The sequence below is a fragment of the Bidens hawaiensis genome, unplaced genomic scaffold, assembly GCF_021521415.1.
Source record: "Bidens hawaiensis isolate Kalapana, Puna unplaced genomic scaffold, B.hawaiensis_p1.1 tig00061017_1, whole genome shotgun sequence".
NCBI lineage: Eukaryota > Viridiplantae > Streptophyta > Magnoliopsida > Asterales > Asteraceae > Bidens > Bidens hawaiensis.
Window position 1 is genome coordinate 15,742 of NW_027506480.1, and position 20,113 is coordinate 35,854.

Here is a 20,113-nt window from a genome sequence, read left to right on the forward strand (position 1 = left end):
ACTACTTATCCAAAACTACATGCATATAAAACCAAAACAACAAATCCACTTGTTTAAGTCTATATGGTCACATAATTCTAAGTAATGTTACCTGTCTTACTGCTATATAATTTTCTATTCAACCTTTTGGAAAGAACTCACCTTTTTTTCACTTAAGTAATGTGTTAACAATTTATTATTATATTGATGGATTTAATAATATTCCTGTATATTTTGAGGAATTATGTAATTTTATTTAAACCTTTTACTATATTTACTAATTATTTTTAAACTTCTCATGGATTGAAAACACCAAGCGGGGATAGCTCAGTTGGGAGAGCGTCAGACTGAAGATCTGAAGGTCACGTGTTCGATCCACGTTCACCGCAAATCGTTCTTATCCACTTTTGAAGTATTCATTTTCATTCATTTATTATTAACCGTTTTTATCCTCTTTTGAAGTATACATTTTCATTCATTATAAACAAAAGAAACCAGCATCACATATAGATAGCAACATGTTAAATTTTTTGAAAACCAAAATAATTCATAATCCAATTACAATATAGGTCGGTAAACGAGCAGCAAGTTGCGCCGCAACCCCCTTTTAAATTGCAAAACCTATCCTACTGAAAACAGAGTTATAGTTTTTTGGCGTCGATAACATTTGGATATTTGTAATGATGAATATGCATTCTTGAGTGTATCTCAAGTCTCAAAATAATCTCATCATACCCTTTTAATGTTCAAAAATTGGATTTTAGTCAGTGGCGGATCCAGGAATTTTTTTTAGGTGGTTCCTACGCGTCTTCTATATATCCGTACACTATTATTTCGAAACTCAGGTGGTTCCGGGGAACCACCCGTTTGTATGCTGGATCCGCCCCTGATTTTAGTACATAAAATTAGCCTACTTAGCTAATTGTATTATAAACTATACCTAAATGCATTTGGTAAGTATTCTATGTGTAATTTCATTTTTGTAAATGCAATCAAATACTTGAGTATCATGTTAAGTTTGAATAAGGATAAGGATGGGTTTGGATAAGGATAACTGTAATAAGTCAGGCTCCTTTCCAAGTTTCCAGTAATTAAATATCAACATGCATACATATATAGTCTACACGTGGTTCCCATGCATTCATGTATACTGTAAAAACACAACTCCAAATCCACTTGTTAAGTCTATAAGGCATATATCACCGGCCAGCAGGGACCCCTGCATGCGCATGCCCACAAGTATTGTAAATTATTGTCTAAATCTAAAGCCTGATAGATCAGGCATTTCCCAACATATAGTAACCATCAACCATTCCACGTGGTTTGCATGCAAATCCACTATATATTTGTACTATAAATAGGCAACAGCTCCTCGACACTTCCAGCAACTATCAAATATGGCAAACCTTTCATTCTTTGCACTCACCTTCACAACCATCTTAGCATTCTCTGTGGTGTCTGCCATCAGAACCACCGTCATCACCACTACCATAGATGACAACAACATTAAGTCCTTCTTCAACCATCTAAGCATCGTTAACTCTGTAGTAAAAGGCATGGACACGGGTTGGGACGGTCTCAAGAATGCCAAGTCTCCTAATGGCATGGATACAGGTTGGGACGGCTTGAAGAATGCCAAGTCTCCTAATGGCATGGACACCGGCTGGGACGGTCTCAAGAACACGCCAAGTCTCCCAATGGCATGGACACCGGCTGGGATGGTCTCCACAACAAAGTGATTATTATGCCTAATGGCATGGACACTGGCTGGGACAGCCTCCCCAACAAGAAGGATGTTAAGTCTAATGGCATGGACACCGGTTGGGACAGCCTCCGCAACAGGTCCTGAAGCTAGTGTTGGAGAAGATTGGGTTGCTGACTTGCTTCTAAGTTATGTTTCTCTTTTTTTGTGGTTTGTTTTAGTGTGTAGGGTCAATTGAATAAACTCCTTACAGGGAGCAAGTTAGTTTGGTATGATCACTAAGGTCTGGGCTTGTTTAGGTAGTTCAAGCCTTTTGTGTGTTCTTGTGATCGATTTTCATTAAAGGTTATCAGGCTGCTTGCTTTATGTGTATCATGTCCATGGTGAGACAATTCCACTAATGTGCTCAAAACAGCTTTATTTAGTAACAACGTTGTACATTCAATATATTTCCTTTGGAATACCATACGAGTGCAAGCGATGATTTTGTTAAGGTGTACAAGCATATGACATAGTTTGCACCAACACACTTTAATAGAACATTTTTTGAACATAAAAGACACTTGCTACCAGGAGTTTTGAGACCCACATACCATATAAAACATATCCTGCAAACACCAAATAGTTGGGATTAGTATAAAGTTTCAAAATGTTAGGTTCATCCACACATGTATGAAACTTTAATAAAAATTACCTTTACTCTGGTTTTGGACCAGTAGCCTGCGCTACATTGGTAATGTTTTTAGTGTCAAATATCTCGATCCAGTAGCCATCGGGATCTTTAATGAATGCAATCCCTTTCATTTTTCCTTCATCAACGAACAAACATAAATACTTAATACACGTTACGGTCGTTAAATAATCATACATTTATTTGTTACAAGTATTGTTTTAAAACATACTTGGTTTTATATTTTAGAACTCTGCTTAGCCAAGCCCATTTTTACTGTTCATTCAATTATTTTGTTATGTCCGTTCGTTTATGTTATGTATGATTGTTAACGTTAGCATATGTTAGTTGAAGTTCGTTAACCATTCGTTTATACTATTAATGAATGAACATAAATGAACACGCTCTGTTCGTGTTCGTTCGATTCATTTAAAGGTTAGCCTAGAGAGGTAAAGTTACCTTCATCTGGCTTTTTGACAAATGGAACATTTAGACTTTCAAATCTTTTACAAGCCTTGTAAGTATCATCAACTGTTATACCGATATGTCCTACAGGCATAAACGAAGCAAGTTAGTTGCATGAAACAAAAATTAAGTAGTATCTTTTTAGATAATATAACATAATAATCTATAACAAAAACATGCATGTTAGATAGTACCATACCGAATCCTCGAGGGTCTGAGTTCCCATTATGATACGCTTCAAACTTGGGATCATTCTCGGTACCCCAGTTGCTAGAAAAGTATTACCAAATGTTAGATTTAAACATGGGTCTGGAAATATGTAAGCCTGTAAACGAACCATGTGAGCACGAACTGAATTATCCGTGTTTATTCGTTTAACTTAAACTGAACAAACAAACAGACACTTAAACAAATGGATAGCCTTGTTCATGTTCGTTAATTAAAAAAAAGAATCTGTTACTGTTCGTTTATGTTCATTCGTTAATTTTATAAACAAACAGTTCACAAACATATATGAATTACTGCTAAAAATACACGTAGTTCCAAATTAAAGTCTAAAAACACCTTGATCAATTGATCATCAAATCCAAAACTTATAAAGTAAATAAATTTGAATGAAAATTTAAATGAACGAACATAAGCATACAAATATAAACAGACGTAAATGAATGCACAAAAATGAATGTAAATGAACAAACAGGTCATGTGTTCATGTTCATTCGTTTATTAAGTTCATGTTCGTTCGTTCGATTACAGGAACAAAAAATTGTGTTTATGTTCGTTTGTTTATTAAAAATAAGAAAAAGAACAAATATGTGTGGTGGTATATCATACTGTGTAAGCTCAACAGTGGCCTTTCTTCCAAATGTCCATTCGGTACGCTCAACTGGATCTTTAGGAGCTGATGATGTATCCTGTTAGTGAAGATCCATTAACAGTTTATTGAAGCACTTACATGATAAACAACTTTGGTTGCTTCAGATTACATATATGTTTATGCAGAATAATAATTGAATCAAACTGTTACCTCATAGCCCATAAAGTACAAGCTAAATTTCATATCAGGAAAATCCAGTCTCTTAAGCAATCTGCAATTACAAAATGAGGCAAACATCGTCATTACAATTCTACTTCTTCCTCGAATGATGATAATACAAAATTACAAAGTTTCATAGAAAATTGGCCGTTTGATTTAGGTATGTAGGGGCATTCAACGAATCGAATTTCGAATACTCAAATTAATCAAATTATTCGACTTTTGTAATTTTGAAACTGGATTTGAATTCGATTACTAAAGTAGAACCAAATTGAACCTCGAGTTTTTCGACTCTGCTTCGAACACTAAACAACCCTGGTTAACAAACTGCTCTAGAAATCCAAGTCAAATAACAAATCATTAAACTAAATAAACTAGAAATCAAATACAAAAACTTAAAACCAATTTACTAGATTATGAATTTAAAACTTTACACACGTATTGATATAAGGTGACGTTTTTTGGGTTCATCAACATTAATGTCAGAATTCAAAGTCTTATTTATATAATTATGTGCGTAAATGTAATATAGAAGGCATAATTTGATTCGAATCGGAAATCACAAATTCGTATTCGTTTCTTAATTCGATTACTAGCTTCGAATCGAATTCACACACAAATATTAAAAATCACAAACCGAATCTGCAATTCAAATTTATATCAAATTTCAAGTTTTTGGAGTCCGATTCCAATACTCAATACTGACTATTAGATAAAGCAGTAAGACTTACGACATTCCCAAAACATCCGAGTAGAACTTCAGGCTGACTTTCGGATCCTTAATTCGATACATCTGAACATCAAAATGCCTATTAGTTAACACAACACATCCTCTAAACTAACTTATAATTTCCATTCCTACAACAAAACACACAAAATTAACACAAATTAAAAGCATAATAATCAATACCGTTTGTTGCATGAAGTAGCCCTTGGTTTCTTCATCCGGCGGATCACTTCGAAGACCTGGATTCTTCGCAGGCGATTCATTATCCGATGCCATTGCCGATGACACAAAACGACGTCGATTCACGTTAACCTAAAACAACCGATACAATAAACGAAGGTTCAGATTATTGAGAAGCTAAAATTAGGTCAAATTAGCGATTAATAATAATAATAATAACAATAACCTTTGATGGAGAATTGGTCAAAATAGAGGGGATTGGTGAAGCGTAATAATAATAATAATAAGGTTTGGTAATTGCAAAACGGAGTGAACGAGATAATGAAATAGTGGATATTAAATCAGCCATTAGAGATATATAGAGAGAGAATAAAGCTTACCGGAGATGAAGGGTAACCCTAGGTGGTGGACAGAGTTTTTAACTGGATAAAGGATCCCGCCGGTTCATTAAACGGTAAGTCTCAATATATGATTTATTGCGGTTATACCCTTTGACTTAATGTGTATGTAAAGTTTTACGTAAAGGTCTTTTGTCCGGTTGGCTAAACGGACCCCACTCTTCTTGAAGGCTTGAATTTTTATAGTGTCAATTGGAAAGGCGTATTAATGTTTTTTTATTCATTTACTGAAAAATAACAGGAAATGTAGTAGCTGACGAGTTGAGTTTGCCTAGCGGGTACAAGGTCGTTGTCCTCTCGGGCGCCTCTTTTGGGATGATTCTCAACTGCACTTTGCTGAAGTAAGAAGAGGAGAGAGAGAACTGTGTGTGGAAAAGGAGTGAGAGTCAACTGCCATGTGTTTTATGCATGTTTGTACTTTGTTGTAAGTTTATAAACTTTAAGTTTTAGTATGTGGAAGGAAATCGATAATTAAATGAGTCGTGTTGGTGTTAATTCTCCGTAAAGTATACCATGTTGAACTTGGTGTTGTGATGTAGTATTTTATTCTAATTATCATATTTCATTATAGATTGGAATCTATGGATATCTAGATTGGATCTTTTAGTTAGCCGTTTAAAAATATCTAGATCTTTAATTGAACTATCTGGGCCCAGGCCTACTCTTTTATTAGGTCGATGATTCAGTGGTCCAGTCCAGTCCATTGATGGCTTAATTTTGGGCATCTTTTAATTCTTTATGGCTTTATCGACTATTGTTATTTGTGAAAGTTCCAAAATAGTGATACATAACACACGACACAAGTACATAATATCAAAATAAAATACATTAAAAATTAAAATATTATATAGCGGTAGATACTATAATAAATAATTTTAATCTATACATACAGTGTGTCTTAAGAAAGTGATTTATTATCTTTTTATGGTGAATCAGTGATGGATATATGTATTATACATAAGCAACGTATTTTAAACACGTAAGAAGGTTGAAATTTACTGAATGTATAAAATTTGTAGAACTGTAATCGGGAAACATTTTAGCTTGAGCAATCGTATATATATCTTCGTCACCTCAAAACGCACACCAATTTTCAACCAAAAACTAACCACTACCAAAACTAAAATATAACACAAAACTTGTTGGATGATACTACAAAAACGTGCTAGTATAAAATAATTATCTTATTGTTGGGTGTCAATTATTAGCTATGATATTTTAAGCCCCCTGGATGGAAGATTCTCAGGAGATTGGGCTGGGTCCATGGTTTAATAATAACGAAAAAAGTTCAAACCACCGGACCCCAACCATTACACCATTGAAACCATTGGCTAGCTACAACCACACCTGCTAGGCTTGGAATACTTCAACGTGCCATATATCGTAGGCCATTTGTCTGTTTCTAATTGACTATTACATTGCATGCGGAGTGTCCTACGGAATCATAGATTAGGGTTACAATCGTGTCAAGTTTTTATAGGATATAATATCAAGTTGGAGCGTAAAATCAATTTTGAGTTATCTACGAACCAAACTTTAGCTCACGATAATTTGAATTTCTATCGAGTTTTTGGATCCTTGCTTAATGCAGATATAATATGATTGTTTTCTAGATTTTCATGACATATTTAAGACATATTATAAGCCAAGCTCGAGGTAACTAGAACTTGTCTCGATTAACTCTTCTCAAGGTTTTCGAGTTTTACACAAAACGTGTGCGTACAAATGTACAATCCATTTGAAGTTTTAATTGCTCAACGAGCCTGCTGATATATTTGAAACTGATTGTGTTATCGAACATTATTTTCTAGTGAGGCAAATAGCATAATAGCCGCTTTAACCAAGTGTATACCATTGTAACAAAGTATGTTTTGGATTGTGATTGATCGGGCATAAATCTCGATTCTTACATCTTTTCTTAGATTATTAGCTGTTCATAAAAAACATAACAATCTAGCTATTGGAATCTTAACATGTGGGCTGAGATTAGGGATGACTGAAAATCCATAACCCACATAAACAAGTATGAGATCAACTATATAATCTATTTGGATAAAAGAGAATGAATTTGAAAAAAAGAATGCAGACGTGGAAAATTCAATTTTTGGGTGGAAATGTGATAAATGATTCTATCATGACTTAAAAATGTAGGACACGATCATGTATTGTCCATTTAAATAGTAATGCCATTTTTTGTCTTGTACAAAAAATCGATTTAAATTATGGGACACAACTAGTCGTTCCATGCTTGAAAATGTAGAACATATGGTTGTTGAGTATTGTCACATAACCACGTGAAATAAATTGAGGGATGAGGCTACGTGAACCTATTCAACATACTCGTGTTACTTCTTGTGGATATATTATAATATTACAGAATATATATCTATGTGTCAACCTATTTAACATAATTGTTTCAAATTCAGAAAAATTTTGAGAGTTAAACACGAATATGTGGGTAGCTTATTGACTTTTTTAAAAAGTCATATTGAAAATACATAATTTGTGGCTCTTAGAAAATAAATTTTTAACACTTTTAAAAAAACTAAAATAAAAAATAATTTATGCTGTCAAACACTTTTTTAACTTATTTGAAAAATCCAATAAGCCAATAAGCTATTTTCATGCTCAATCCTAAACGGTGAGTTTATGTTGAGGTTTAGCCTAAGACCACCTTGCAAGCAGTACACTTTTATATTGACCGTATGATGGTGTTCTTTTGTAACTCTTAATAATAAGTGGAAACAAGCTAGGAAAGGAAAAAAAATACTTATAACACCACAACGTTTGTTATGGAATTAAGTTGATTTTATGAGCATTTTGTATTTTATAAACCGGTTTGTATAAACGTACATGAGACATATAAAGTTCATAACACTTTAATCACTTATTGTATTGACATATGCCATTTAATTAGAATATTATTATTGTAAACTGATCATTACTGATGTAAACAAGTTTGAATTAAAAACCACTACTAGAGATGAATTAGATTGAAATCCCCATAAAATATACTTTATACTTCCACTACATTGATAAGAAAAACCAATTACAGTATTACACCCCTTAACAATTTGCTAATTATACCCTAAAATATTAATTAACAACAATAATTCAAAATACAGAAATAAAAAACTCATTAGGATAAGATCCCAAACAACAAACTTCATAGTAAGAGAGAAAAATTGGCCTAGCAATTAGTGTGATCATGAGCACCATTCTCCAACTATATACTAATATGATTTTGCTATAACTATGTGATTCACTACTAATTAAACAAGTAGTGTTATTATTACTTATTAATCGTCGAACATTTACGTACATAATCCTTTAAAAAACCCTAATCCATGTATAAGGGTTTACGTATAATTAACAACTTTATAACTACGCATAGTTTCAAACAACTTTCCACAATGGTTTACACAAAAAGTTTAGTCTGATTCTGCATCATCATGAGACCCTTGTAGCATCCACTCTAGCTCACTCGGTCTACAAAGGATCATAAGTGCACCTTCATGGTCGAACCCATACTCTTCCGCGGCTCGCTCCAGGAGTCTTAGAAACGAAGGACGGTGGAGGCACTCAATGGGAACAACAAATCTCCTTTCAACATATTCATCAGCTGCTATCACTGCAAAGTGACCTTCTTTCACGTCTTTTAGGACCGTTTCTTGATCAAGAATCGAATCCGAGCGTTTCTTGACCAAGAAAAGACCCTTTTGCAATCTTTCCAGGACTAACTTAAGCTTCAAAATGCCATTGTTTTTCTTACTATTCCTCACTTTTGCCATTTTTTTTTTATTTTCTGACTTTTTTAATGATCAAAGTACACTTGATAAGTTGCAATGCCCATATGTGTCATGTATCCTTACGTATATATACACCACGGAAGAGAGAAAAAGAGCAATAAAGATAGAGAATGAAAGTGACAGAGGTACTGTTTATGAGCATTTGCGTGTGCATGAGGATTGAAGATTTTAGCATAAAGGGGCCCTGTTAAGGTATAGTCACTTCTATGCTTACTTTATTGAAGACATATTATCACTTCTCATATGCATGTGATATATATGGTGAAATTGTTTTTGGGATTGGTAGTGATTTAGGATCCGGTTAATTATTTTTAATTGTTTTATCTCTTAGTTTGATATTCATGCAAGAAAACTTGACAATTTTGGTGTTTTAAAAGCGTTGCCTTTGCTAATAGGCCCATCAGTGGTACTAGTGGCAAAACCCATAATGTCGCCACTAATGACCTTATCTGCGTCCCACTTTATCTCGCGTCGATTTAGCTGTCACACTCCCATCTTAGGCCTAGGAGTGCAACTGACAGTTGGTACTATGTTTGTATATAAATCAGAGTTACGGTTTTTAGCGGAAGACTTTTATAAAACATAAGGATCAAACTTGTAAATATTTACATTACAAAAAGGACGAGACGAAAGTCTCGTTTAGTATTTACTTGTTTATATGTTTTACAAAAACATCATATTTTAATATTCAAACAAATTATACGAGCCATCGGATTCTTGAGCTTTTTCGTCTTTCAAGCTCTATTTTTGGTTACCTGCAAAATGTTAATAAAATACGTCAGCAACGAATGCTTGTGAATATGCTGACGCTAAAATGTTTTCTTTTACTTAATCACCCCTCGAGACCACGTAAGTCTCGGCCCATCTTGGCTTAGGAATAATCAAGTTAAATAATCATCATTAACTCGAGTCTCTACACTAGGTCACCTCAGCAAAACACCGCAACGTTTCGACATAACTTTGGTACCATAAATATACACATGATCAGTCTCACTCGGGCATAACTTAGGTCCGGCCCATCGTGGCTGGAGGTCGTGACCAAGCGTGGTGCGATGTGCCCACCGCGTTCCACATATGTAAGGATCCAGACAAACGTATACCACAGCCTGAGGGCTAGGCTTATACTCTTATTTATAATGTTTTTAGAGACACGTAGCCTCATGTAAAGTTTTACACATAACACGTTTGTTTGTTTGAAAACAAGTTTGTAAAAGTGGGACGTATTCACCTTTCAAATGGGATCGGCTTCCAACACCGTCCGTGAGTCTTTCTCTTGCTATTTCGCACCTATAATACGAGTATAACTTTTGTTAGTCGGATACACGATCCGACTTAAGACCTTTAGTCTTATTTATCTCGATGAACCTTTAGTTCATTATCTCTTTTTACTTTAAAACCTTTAGTTAAAAAGTAATCTTTATAAACCTTTAGTTTATTTATAAAAACTCTACGTTTCTTCTTTTTTTAAAAAAACGTCTTTCTTTCTTTATTATTTAAGTATACTCATTATACCTAAATAATATATATATAACAAAGAATAATCATACACATATATGTACTCAAATATATATATTTCTCTTTTCTTTTCCTTTATTTTCTTCGTTATATATTTCTTTGTTTATCGAGAATAACTTCGACTTGGGGTATTAAGCCCTTATAATATTTGATTATTATTTTATTCGGGCATTATGCCTACCTTTGTCGGCTCAATAATCCCTATTCACTTGGGCATCACTTTGACTCTATTTTCTTTATCAAAACCTTCCCTTTGACACGCTTATCGGGACGTCAACTTTTCACGGCATGTACTTCGAGATGATCGTCGGGACAGCACCTCCTTCTTGATTAGAATGTTGTCGGGGAGTGGTACGAATATCGAGGTAGTGGGCACGGAAAACGAGAAATCGGCACGCAAAACGAGGTGGATCGAGGGTCGGGTTCTCGGGGTTTTAGAGAGAAGTTAGAGAGAGAAAGTAGTGTGAGATTTGATGTGATGGAATGAAATCCCGCGGCCGCTATTTATAGGCTTGATTTTGGTCCTCATCGCGGTACGCGATGGGTTACTTGGCAAGCCCGTCGCGTACCACGACGTAGGCTTGCCGAGTCACTGCATATAGCCTTGCCACGTGTCAACACGTGGCAGGCGCCGCACCACGTGGTGACACGTGGCGAACGTGTTGCCATGTGGTGACACGTGGCGGCAGATGGTGCCACTGTGTGCCACGTGGCACACGTGTCACAAAATGTCAGACATCCCATCGCGGTACGCGATGGGAATCTCTTCTGATCCATCGCGTAGCGCGATGGGTTAGGAAAAATATAATTTACATTTTAGTCATTCGAGTTTGGAATTTGGTAGGATTGGTCCCTTAACTTTGGAAATTGACATTTTTGGCTCGATATTTTCCGTGATGTTACATTAGCCGTTGATTTAGCGATGGATCCAACTACTAGGGTTTTATCGTACTAAACTCAATAACGGATCCATGTCACCACTAAAATCATAAAAGTAAAATCTCGTGTCTATTTCTCTCCAGTGTAAAACTTGGTGCAATACCAACTTGGAAGCTTGAAGGATCCGAATGAATAATACAAAAAGTATAAGAGTGGTATGGAAGATCCCAATGAGCGGTTCTATTGGTGGAGATCCAAAGTTTAGAGCCAAGTTAAATAACTTGGTTAATTAAGGTTATCTTTAATATTATTATTGAATAAAGTAGAAGTCTAGACGTCTAGTTTGATTATAGTTCCTGATTTGAGTAAGATTAGAATTATAGGTGTTATATAAACTCATCAAAAGTTTTATTTTTATTTTTTGGTTCGTAGTTATTCCGTTCTTGTTTATTACTGATAAGAAAAGAGTGGCATAAACGCTTTATGCAATATCTTGTTTGGTGTTCTTGATTCATTTGTCTAAGGTTTAACGTCCTGACATGCCTCATTTTCATTTACCCATAAAAGTGAAGTCGCGCATCCTCCCTGCAGCTAGCGATTTATGCAAAATCCAGTCCATCATCCATCTCAAGTATCGTAACTTAATCTATGTCGTCGTCGCCACGGCAAGCTAGCTTTACCAGAGCACCATAGTCCATTAATTGGAGCTTACACCGGAGCACTACAACGTCACCCAATTTGTCCACGCCGCCATGACACCTCACCTTCTTTGTCACCGAAATTCGGTTAGTATGTGTGTATGAATGTACGTTTATGTATGTTTATATATGTGTGTAGGTAGATTCACTTGATTTTGCTAATTAGTTTAAATTATAGTTGAGTTATATATATGCTGCTAATTTGTGTTTAATTGCTCGATATGAACTGATTTGTGCGGATTTGCTCGATACGATGTACCAAGTCATATCATATTTTGTTATAAAAAATTTGTATATTTTCAAAATATTTTGAAACTAGTTATAATGTAAATTCTAACATCCAGTTTGTCCTGCAACCAGGTGAGACGTTTGGCTTGATGTCTTATGAAAACATTGGTTATAACTTGTAACCCTGGCGGAATATTACTAGATCTGCTAACAGCCCATAAAAGTAACATATATGTTAAAAAAGTTTATAGAATTGAAGTTATATAAAATTATGAATATTTATAATTAAGAATATATGAATTACCGTAGGATATTCATGGGTCCAACTGATTAAATTGTCCGGTTAGATTATTTGATTCTATTCACCACCCAAAATGGATATTATCCTTAGAGGATTAAGGGATATTGACATGCATGCATGTGTAGAAATGTTAGTCATTTTGGATTTGAAATCGTACCAAAACAAAGTTGCTTTCAATGTGTGTGTTATGTATGGAACCATATATATCACATGCCCAATTATCGTTTATATTACATTATATGCATAATTAAGGTATTTTACACTTGAACCTTGATACTCTTCTCTTAGCTACTAAAATCACGGTCCATCGACAATTCAGGGGCGTAGGCAGGTTTAAGGGAACGGGTTCGACCGAACCCGTACAAAATTTTGTTTTAGTGTTATATATTAGTGTATTCTGACATCGAACCCGTACAAATTTCAACATCGAACCCGTAAGAAACCCAAATCTAAGTTATAAACAATAGGTCGTCCGTCCCTCGAAATTTTCCGAACCCCTAGGAAAATCTTTCTGACTACGCCACTATTATACATATATAACGCCTCATATCTGAATCGTAAACAGTAAAATAGAAGCCTCGTCTCTCTCATTAATTTTGAATCCTTTTGATCGTCATATATACCATTGTTCTCTCGAGTATGTCTAATTATACACTGCAGGAGGATCAAAAAAAATTTTACCAACTTTATTTTGATTGATCAACAACCTTTAAGATCTTCAACTCAAATTATTATTTTATTTAAAAACAAATTGGAGTGTTTATTAATTAAACATTTGTGAGTTTCAAAAACACGTACTTCACTAGCAAGTGAAGAACTGTATATACTAAATTAGACGCGCTGATCAGGTTGGTAAAACCAAAAGGTTGTCGTTTCACAGCGTTAATGTGATAAGTCGACGTGAACTCGATCAGTTTTGGTGTCGTGTGTTATGATATCATAACTAAAAACCAAAAATAAAATAAAAATATAAAAATTGAGATGAACTAATGGGTGGCGTTGGTCAGTAAAACCCGGACGTTGGGAAGACCCAAGCGTTGTTGATCTCGGGCGTTGAGATGATGATGTACACATAACGCAATAAGACAAAAAAAACATTGGCATTCGGTTGGTTTTCGTTACGTGCGTTATGGTACCAGATTAAAAACAAAATGCGGCGAGTCTACATGAATTCGGTTGGTTCCCGTCACGTTCGTCAGAACATGAGAACTAAAACAACAAAATTGACATTCGGTTAGTTTTCGTTACGTTACCAAAGAGAAAAAACGGATAATATATAAATTTGAGGTACACAAATGGGGCGGTGTCCGTGGGTAAATTCGTGCGTTGGTAAAACACGAGCGTTGTCGATCTCAGACGTTGAGGCGATGAGTTTAGGCAGAATCAATCGGTTTCCATCACGTTTGTTACGTGACCGGAAGTCAATCAAACAAAAAACCACAAAATTGACGTTTGGTGTTACAATACTATAACTAAAACAAAAAAAACAATACAAAATTGAAAAAAAAAATTATGCAATCGATAAGTATGGTGCCGCCAAGTGGCTCAATCAGGGCTTAGCGACACCGAAGTTATCAATTGTCATATATAATAAAACGGCCTTTATTTAATCGGTAAAAGCCAGACTTTTCGGTTCCGCGCGTTGTGGCGGTGAGTTTACACAAATTCAATCGGTTTCGGATATGTTCGATACGGCGGTGAAACTAAAACATAATGGTCGGTTTTGTTTATATTCGATACGGTACTAAAACTAAAACATAAAATAAATTAATGTGGCCAATGGCTGGCCGTCACATGGCCCAATCGGTGCCTTTGCGGCACCAAAACTCCTAATTGTTATATATAGTTGTTATGCAGAGAATCCATATATTTGGTATTGACAAGTTAACGAAACAAAATGAGAATATAGAAATAATGAAAACAAATATATATATGTGAATAATCTACATATAGTGTATTTACATGTGAATAATACACTAACGTTCTCATATTCTGCAAATAGCGTGTTCGCTAATAAATACACCGAAGTATGCTAAAAATGCACCTATACTCATAAACTAAGTGTACCGATCACTAATAAATGTATTAAAGAATGTTTAAAAATTCTATGCACCCATCATTAATTTGTAGTGAATTCAGTAGTGTGTATTCATAACCAATACATGCATTATACTAGTTTTTATTTGTTTATGATGATGTCATCGTGTAAATCTTTTAGGAAAGATAACTAAAATGGCCCATTTGATAACCACATTTCTTAACTGACCTTATAATTCCATAAATATCCAAAATGGCCCTTCCAAGAACGGTTAGATCGACCATTTAGTCATGTCGTTCGATGGTTTATGGAACCAATAAGATCTTGACTCGTCACCACAAAACAATAAGATCTGTCATCCTTGACCCTACTAATCTATTATGTTGACCGGCTAATTTAATTTGTCGACCGACTGATTGATCTATTCGGTCGGCCCTTTGTTTTAAAAATAAATCCCTTTGTTTTAATAATAATCCATTTTCTGAAATATCAGACCAAATAGATCAGTCCCCCGGCAGAATAAATCAGTGAGATGACAGATCTTGTTTGTTTTGAGGACACGTGTCAGGATCTTGTTGGTTCCATAAACCGTCGAAAGACATAACTAAACAGTCAGTCCGACCGTTCTTTAATGACTATTTTGAGTATTTATAGAATTGAGAGACTCATTAAGGAATGCGGTTGGTCAAATATATCATTTTGAACTCAGTGAGAACCATTGTTAAGATGAGAGCATACACTCAAACTGAAAAAAGTTTGCAACTAAAAGTTATGTTCCAAGTTCTTTTTTATACCATTAAGTGTTTTATGTAGCCTTAAAAGTGGAAAACTTATAAGTTGCAAGTATTATACAATGAAACTTATCCAATATGAACACGCACGATATATGGGACCTTGAGATGGCAAAGAAAGTCTCAAGGCAGCAGGGCCAAACTCGAGTGTAACTTGTGTAACTTGTGTTGTAACTTGACAATCACAACACATAAACTCAGTTGTAACTTGTGTTTGTGAAGTTGTACCTTCAATGAATAAGAGACATGGGTACTGCTAATTAATAGAACTCGACATGAGAAAGGGCATCAAAAGTTCCTCAAGTGACAGATTAAGATTGTTCGAGAGATATTTTTTTTCTAATTTGTTTGGTATCGAGTTACTTGAGTAAGGGTTCGATCACATGACTTCATTCATTTGTTTCATTAAATGCAGTTTATCATAAAGCGTGTTAGGAAATATGTATCGGTGAATAATAAACGTAGTAAATTTGACAATACATGAAATAAAATGGTTGATTTGTGTTTATAATTAATATACGAAAGTTAGAGGGTTAAAAATAGGGTTGTACAACGGATTGGAACCGCCAGAACCGGAACTAACAAGTGACTGAAAAACAATTGAAAAGACTTTGTCATTGACTGAAACCATTACAAGGTATGAAACTTGTCTCACGTCAATTATACAATCAATTGATGTGGAGTTTATATGTCAAATGGTTCATTCATCCATACTAGTCTTTTGAGTTGAGTTCTTATGTTGGTTTGTAATTACAACACTAATAAAATAAAAAGTTTATTTTGGTTTATAGTCATTGATTGTTTAAATTGTAATTAAGTTGTCAAGCCAAACCAAACTCCACACGATATTAAGTGTCTTCAGTTTAGTGTCTTCAGTACGGGCCATGTTTGATTTCACTTATTTTATCTATTTAACAAATCACAATTGAAACCCCTAATTTTTTATCTACAACAAAGGGACACTTAATATTTTTTGTTATTTTTAGTAAAACAACAAAATAGTTATCTCTTGATAATGCATCAAGTATGTTTATATCTTGATGTCTTTTTCATCTAATTACATCCCTTTAAATATAAATGTTAGATCAGTATTTATTTTGTGTCATGTGATTCATTCATCTTCATATTCTTACGAAGTTGAATTCTTTCTAACATACACAAAATTTCTGAAACCATCATTGTGTTTAACAAGATGTACGTATAATATTTATCCAAAACCACACAATATCATGTCCGACATTAACACTTGATTCATATACTTCCACGTTACCGAATTTAGTGGGCCTCACAAATGCTCTTTTAAGTCTTTTATGTTTTATTTCGATTAGATCATAATAAAGTTAGATAAACCTTCTAAATTTATGTTCAAATATTTATAAATGTCAACCCGAGGTACCCAACTTGTTCCACTAGTCAAATTTTGTCTGTGTACTTAAATCATCCAAAATCTATCATTACAAAAAGGTATACATCTACTTTCCTAAATATTATTATTATTATTATTATTATTATTATTATTATTAATATTTAGTATTTACAGACATAGAAGGCTGTAGAACACAACGGGTATGAAGGCATTATCAGGCTGTGCAGTGTACGCCTCCAGCAAACCGCTCACCGTCACCGCCAACAAAAGAGACCACCAGTGCTGCACCACTCAAAAATTTAGAAACCAGTTCATTTATTGTAAAAACGGGTCAAAATTGACTAAAAAGGAAACGGGTCAAACAGGTGGGCCACATGGTATGAAACTTGGGCTAAGTGTATTTCAATGCATGTAACCTCTAAATCATTTTATCCAAAACGTTAGGCTATTATTGTAAAAAGATAGCTTTTTATCCATATTTAAGGAATTATTTATTACAGAAAACGATTAAATATGGATAAAGAATTCTTGGGTCAAACCAGCCCGACCTCACTTGTACTAGAAAAACAAAAAATAATCTTTTAGACTCAGACTCGTATGACCCTTTTTTTCCGTTTCCGTTTGGTTGGCGGAAGAAAAAGAAGTGGCCCAAATAGTGAATTAAAGCCCAAATATTTTTGTTAATTGTTATACATTGTGAAAATGGCTATAAAAATGGTTTATAAGTATTATGAAAGTGACATATAGGTTTGTCTAAGAATGAAACGTTAAAAGTGACATACATATCATGAATATACATTATATTCTAAAAAAAAATCTTATTTTCAAAGAATGAAACTGATATCCTTAAATGGGGAAAATAATCTATCATCCTAATTCCCAAGTGGAAATAAAAAGTGAGATGCAGTTTTATATGCATCTTATCATTTAGGGGTTGTTTGGGATTCTTTATTTTTGCTCTTTACAACTTATAATTTATGGGTTATAAGTTATAAGGTGTTTGGGAAAGTTAGATTTTGTGAGTATATAAGGTATAAGTTACAATTTTGTAACTTATAACTTATGCCTTAAATAAGTTATAAGGAGGCAAAATAAGGAATCCCAAACACCCCCTTAGAAAATGATAACAATTGCCTAACTAACGAAACTGGACATCCTTAAATTGGGAAAATAAAGAATTTATCATCCAGAGCATTCATAACAACAAACTCATACAAACCGTCACATCATTGTCACACCAGATTCCAAATTTTTCTTAAAAACCTAAACTTTCTTCCACAACAACAAAATTCCACAAACCTATTTAAAAAATATTAAATACGTATGTGTATGTATATGTATATATCATATGTGTGTGTATAAGATGGGAGTGAGTCCATGGATTTGGCGCCACAATGGTAATTATTTCCACATCAAGTTTGCTTTTTGCCACATCACCCAAATTTTGGGAGGTGTGGCTTGTTATAGATACTCTATTTGAAATAGAAATTAAACAACTATCTTATGTATCTTATCTATGTGCTTGTTTATCTACTTTCATGGAAAGGGTTACAAAAAGTTTTGAACCATAAGAAGCATATCTCCTCCTTACTTTATCTAGTAAGCATCGTTCGAAAAACAAAAATTATCTAGTAACCATCGAAAGATGTACGGTCAAGGTTGTTTTAGTTATATTATCTTAGATTTTTTTATAACCCGTGTTAGTTAATTGTGTTCATTAACATATCAGTGACGTATTTTTTTAAAAACATTTTCAGGTAATTGTTCATAAGGTTAGATAGGTGACGTTTTAAGATCAACTCAGAGTGGATGTTAGCTCCTAAACAGTAAACAACACTCATGTGTCTTTTTTTTCTTTTAATCGGAAAAGCAATTATTGAACTTGGGCTACAAAGCATTGTGATCCCAGAAAGCATGTGCCAGTGTGCCACAACTCGCAAGAGATTCAAGCCCTCAATTGCGAGATATTGTCGGCCGGTGTTTAATTGGCCACGTTGATCTTTCTGATAGCTAATACTAATAATATAAAACAATAATACACCGATTAACAAGTGGGGCCGATAATTCATTGTAGGATGAAAGAACACTAACAAATAGAATTATAGATAACATACATGTGACATTTGGTATCAAAAACTGCTATTTCATACAGGGCCATCGAACCGGCCCAACCAGCAACCAAAGCTGTATGCATTATATGAACAAAAAGCAACCGTCCGGGATCATTCAATACAACGGTATGAACACAATACCAAGGCAAACCCACGGAAATACCCCTTTATGAAAGAAAAAAAAACACTATGTAACTTTATTGCGTTGGAAAAGACTATACTATGACTATGTTATGGATGAAGGAATGAATGGAAAATGGAATGAAGTAAATCATTTTGAATAAAATGAAAAGGAAAATTTTGTTTGGTTAATGAAATGAAATTAATGGTTAAGGAATCTCATTTGTTCAAAACCATACACTCCCACTCATTTTTTTTCATTTAGTTTCTCTTTCATCATACTCTTTCGACAGTAACACCTGATTGCAACCATCGCCTGACCACTATCATCTGACCACAAGCGCCACCACCCGACTTCCACCGCTGCCACCAACACCATCAATTGACTACCGCCGCAACCACGTGACCATTGTCACCGTCGACACCACCACCATTACCACCACCGCCTAACCGCGGATGACAGAAAAAGGTGATCTTCCACCCAAATTAGTCCCAAGATCTTTTAAAAATCTCATTGGCTCCCAAAGTACCAACCTCAGTCCACCTATATTCTCCCCCCCCCCCCCCCCCCCCCCAATCTATAGTTGTTCCCTGATTTTCCATGAAAAAAATTTTAAAATAGGAAAACAAAGAAGGATAAGATGGATAATAGGAGAGAGAAAAAAACGTATTAGAAAAACAGGATATTCGTCATTTGAAATGGCGGATCTCAACAAACATGTAGGGCCTGTCAGATCTTGTCTGGTGAGGTGGACAACAACCATGAGATCCGCCATTTCAAATGGCGGATCATGAATATTTTATTCGTGTTCCGCTATTTGAATTGGGTATTATACAATACTTTTGACAGTAGCGGATCAACGTGTTATTTTGTCTACGCTTCTTTGCGGTTAAAAATGAGTACAGTCTTGTAAGACTTACGCTCAAACACAAAAATAAATGTGATTTACTAATGTTCAACGGCAAGTCGACCTATTCATTAGCTAGAGAAACATTAAGTAATATGGAACGAATGTGTTACTATGTAACATCCTAAATATTCTAATAATAAATAAAGAAAGTTGCATTAAATTGTCGTGCGTTTAATAATATTAACTAAC

The 20,113-nt window shown here is 34.5% G+C and overlaps 2 protein-coding genes and 1 non-coding gene across 4 annotated transcripts; 1 reads left to right on the forward strand and 2 right to left on the reverse strand.

Moving 5' to 3' along the window:
* Positions 1 to 295: 295 nt before the first annotated feature.
* TRNAF-GAA (transfer RNA phenylalanine (anticodon GAA)) lies at positions 296 to 368 on the forward strand. Its single transcript has one exon. It is a non-coding gene; the product is annotated as a tRNA-Phe (tRNA).
* Positions 369 to 2,149: 1,781 nt separating this feature from the next.
* LOC143617960 (lactoylglutathione lyase-like) lies at positions 2,150 to 5,244 on the reverse strand. Of its 2 annotated transcripts, none has more exons than XM_077090341.1 (9): positions 5,140 to 5,244; positions 4,763 to 4,891; positions 4,584 to 4,645; positions 3,844 to 3,904; positions 3,651 to 3,730; positions 3,016 to 3,086; positions 2,811 to 2,900; positions 2,376 to 2,490; positions 2,150 to 2,289 (listed from the first exon to the last, which is right to left on the reverse strand). In XM_077090341.1, exons 2-8 carry the CDS (start codon positions 4,853 to 4,855, stop codon positions 2,378 to 2,380), a joined length of 570 nt encoding a protein of 189 aa, XP_076946456.1. In that variant the 5' UTR covers positions 4,856 to 4,891; positions 5,140 to 5,244; the 3' UTR covers positions 2,150 to 2,289; positions 2,376 to 2,377. The 2 variants fall into 2 exon arrangements, with proteins under 2 accessions (XP_076946456.1, XP_076946455.1); XM_077090340.1 differs by having other exon boundaries at positions 4,986 to 5,168.
* Positions 5,245 to 8,588: 3,344 nt separating this feature from the next.
* Positions 8,589 to 8,948, reverse strand: LOC143617957 (auxin-responsive protein SAUR50-like). Its single transcript, XM_077090338.1, has one exon. The coding sequence runs from the start codon at positions 8,946 to 8,948 to the stop codon at positions 8,589 to 8,591; it is 360 nt and encodes a 119-aa protein (XP_076946453.1).
* Positions 8,949 to 20,113: the final 11,165 nt, after the last annotated feature.

Bases quoted from the DNA above. Each gene is read 5' to 3' on its own strand.
- LOC143617960 (XM_077090340.1), bottom strand. From the start codon at position 5,108: ATGGCTGATTTAATATCCACTATTTCATTATCTCGTTCACTCCGTTTT. The intron at 4,892-4,985 runs GTTATTGTTATT...CGGTTGTTTTAG, and splicing joins TGACCAATTCTCCATCAAAG to GTTAACGTGAATCGACGTCG. The intron at 2,491-2,810 runs GTAACTTTACCT...TCGTTGATGAAG, and splicing joins TGTCAAAAAGCCAGATGAAG to GAAAAATGAAAGGGATTGCA.
- LOC143617957 (XM_077090338.1), bottom strand. From the start codon at position 8,948: ATGGCAAAAGTGAGGAATAGTAAGAAAAACAATGGCATTTTGAAGCTT.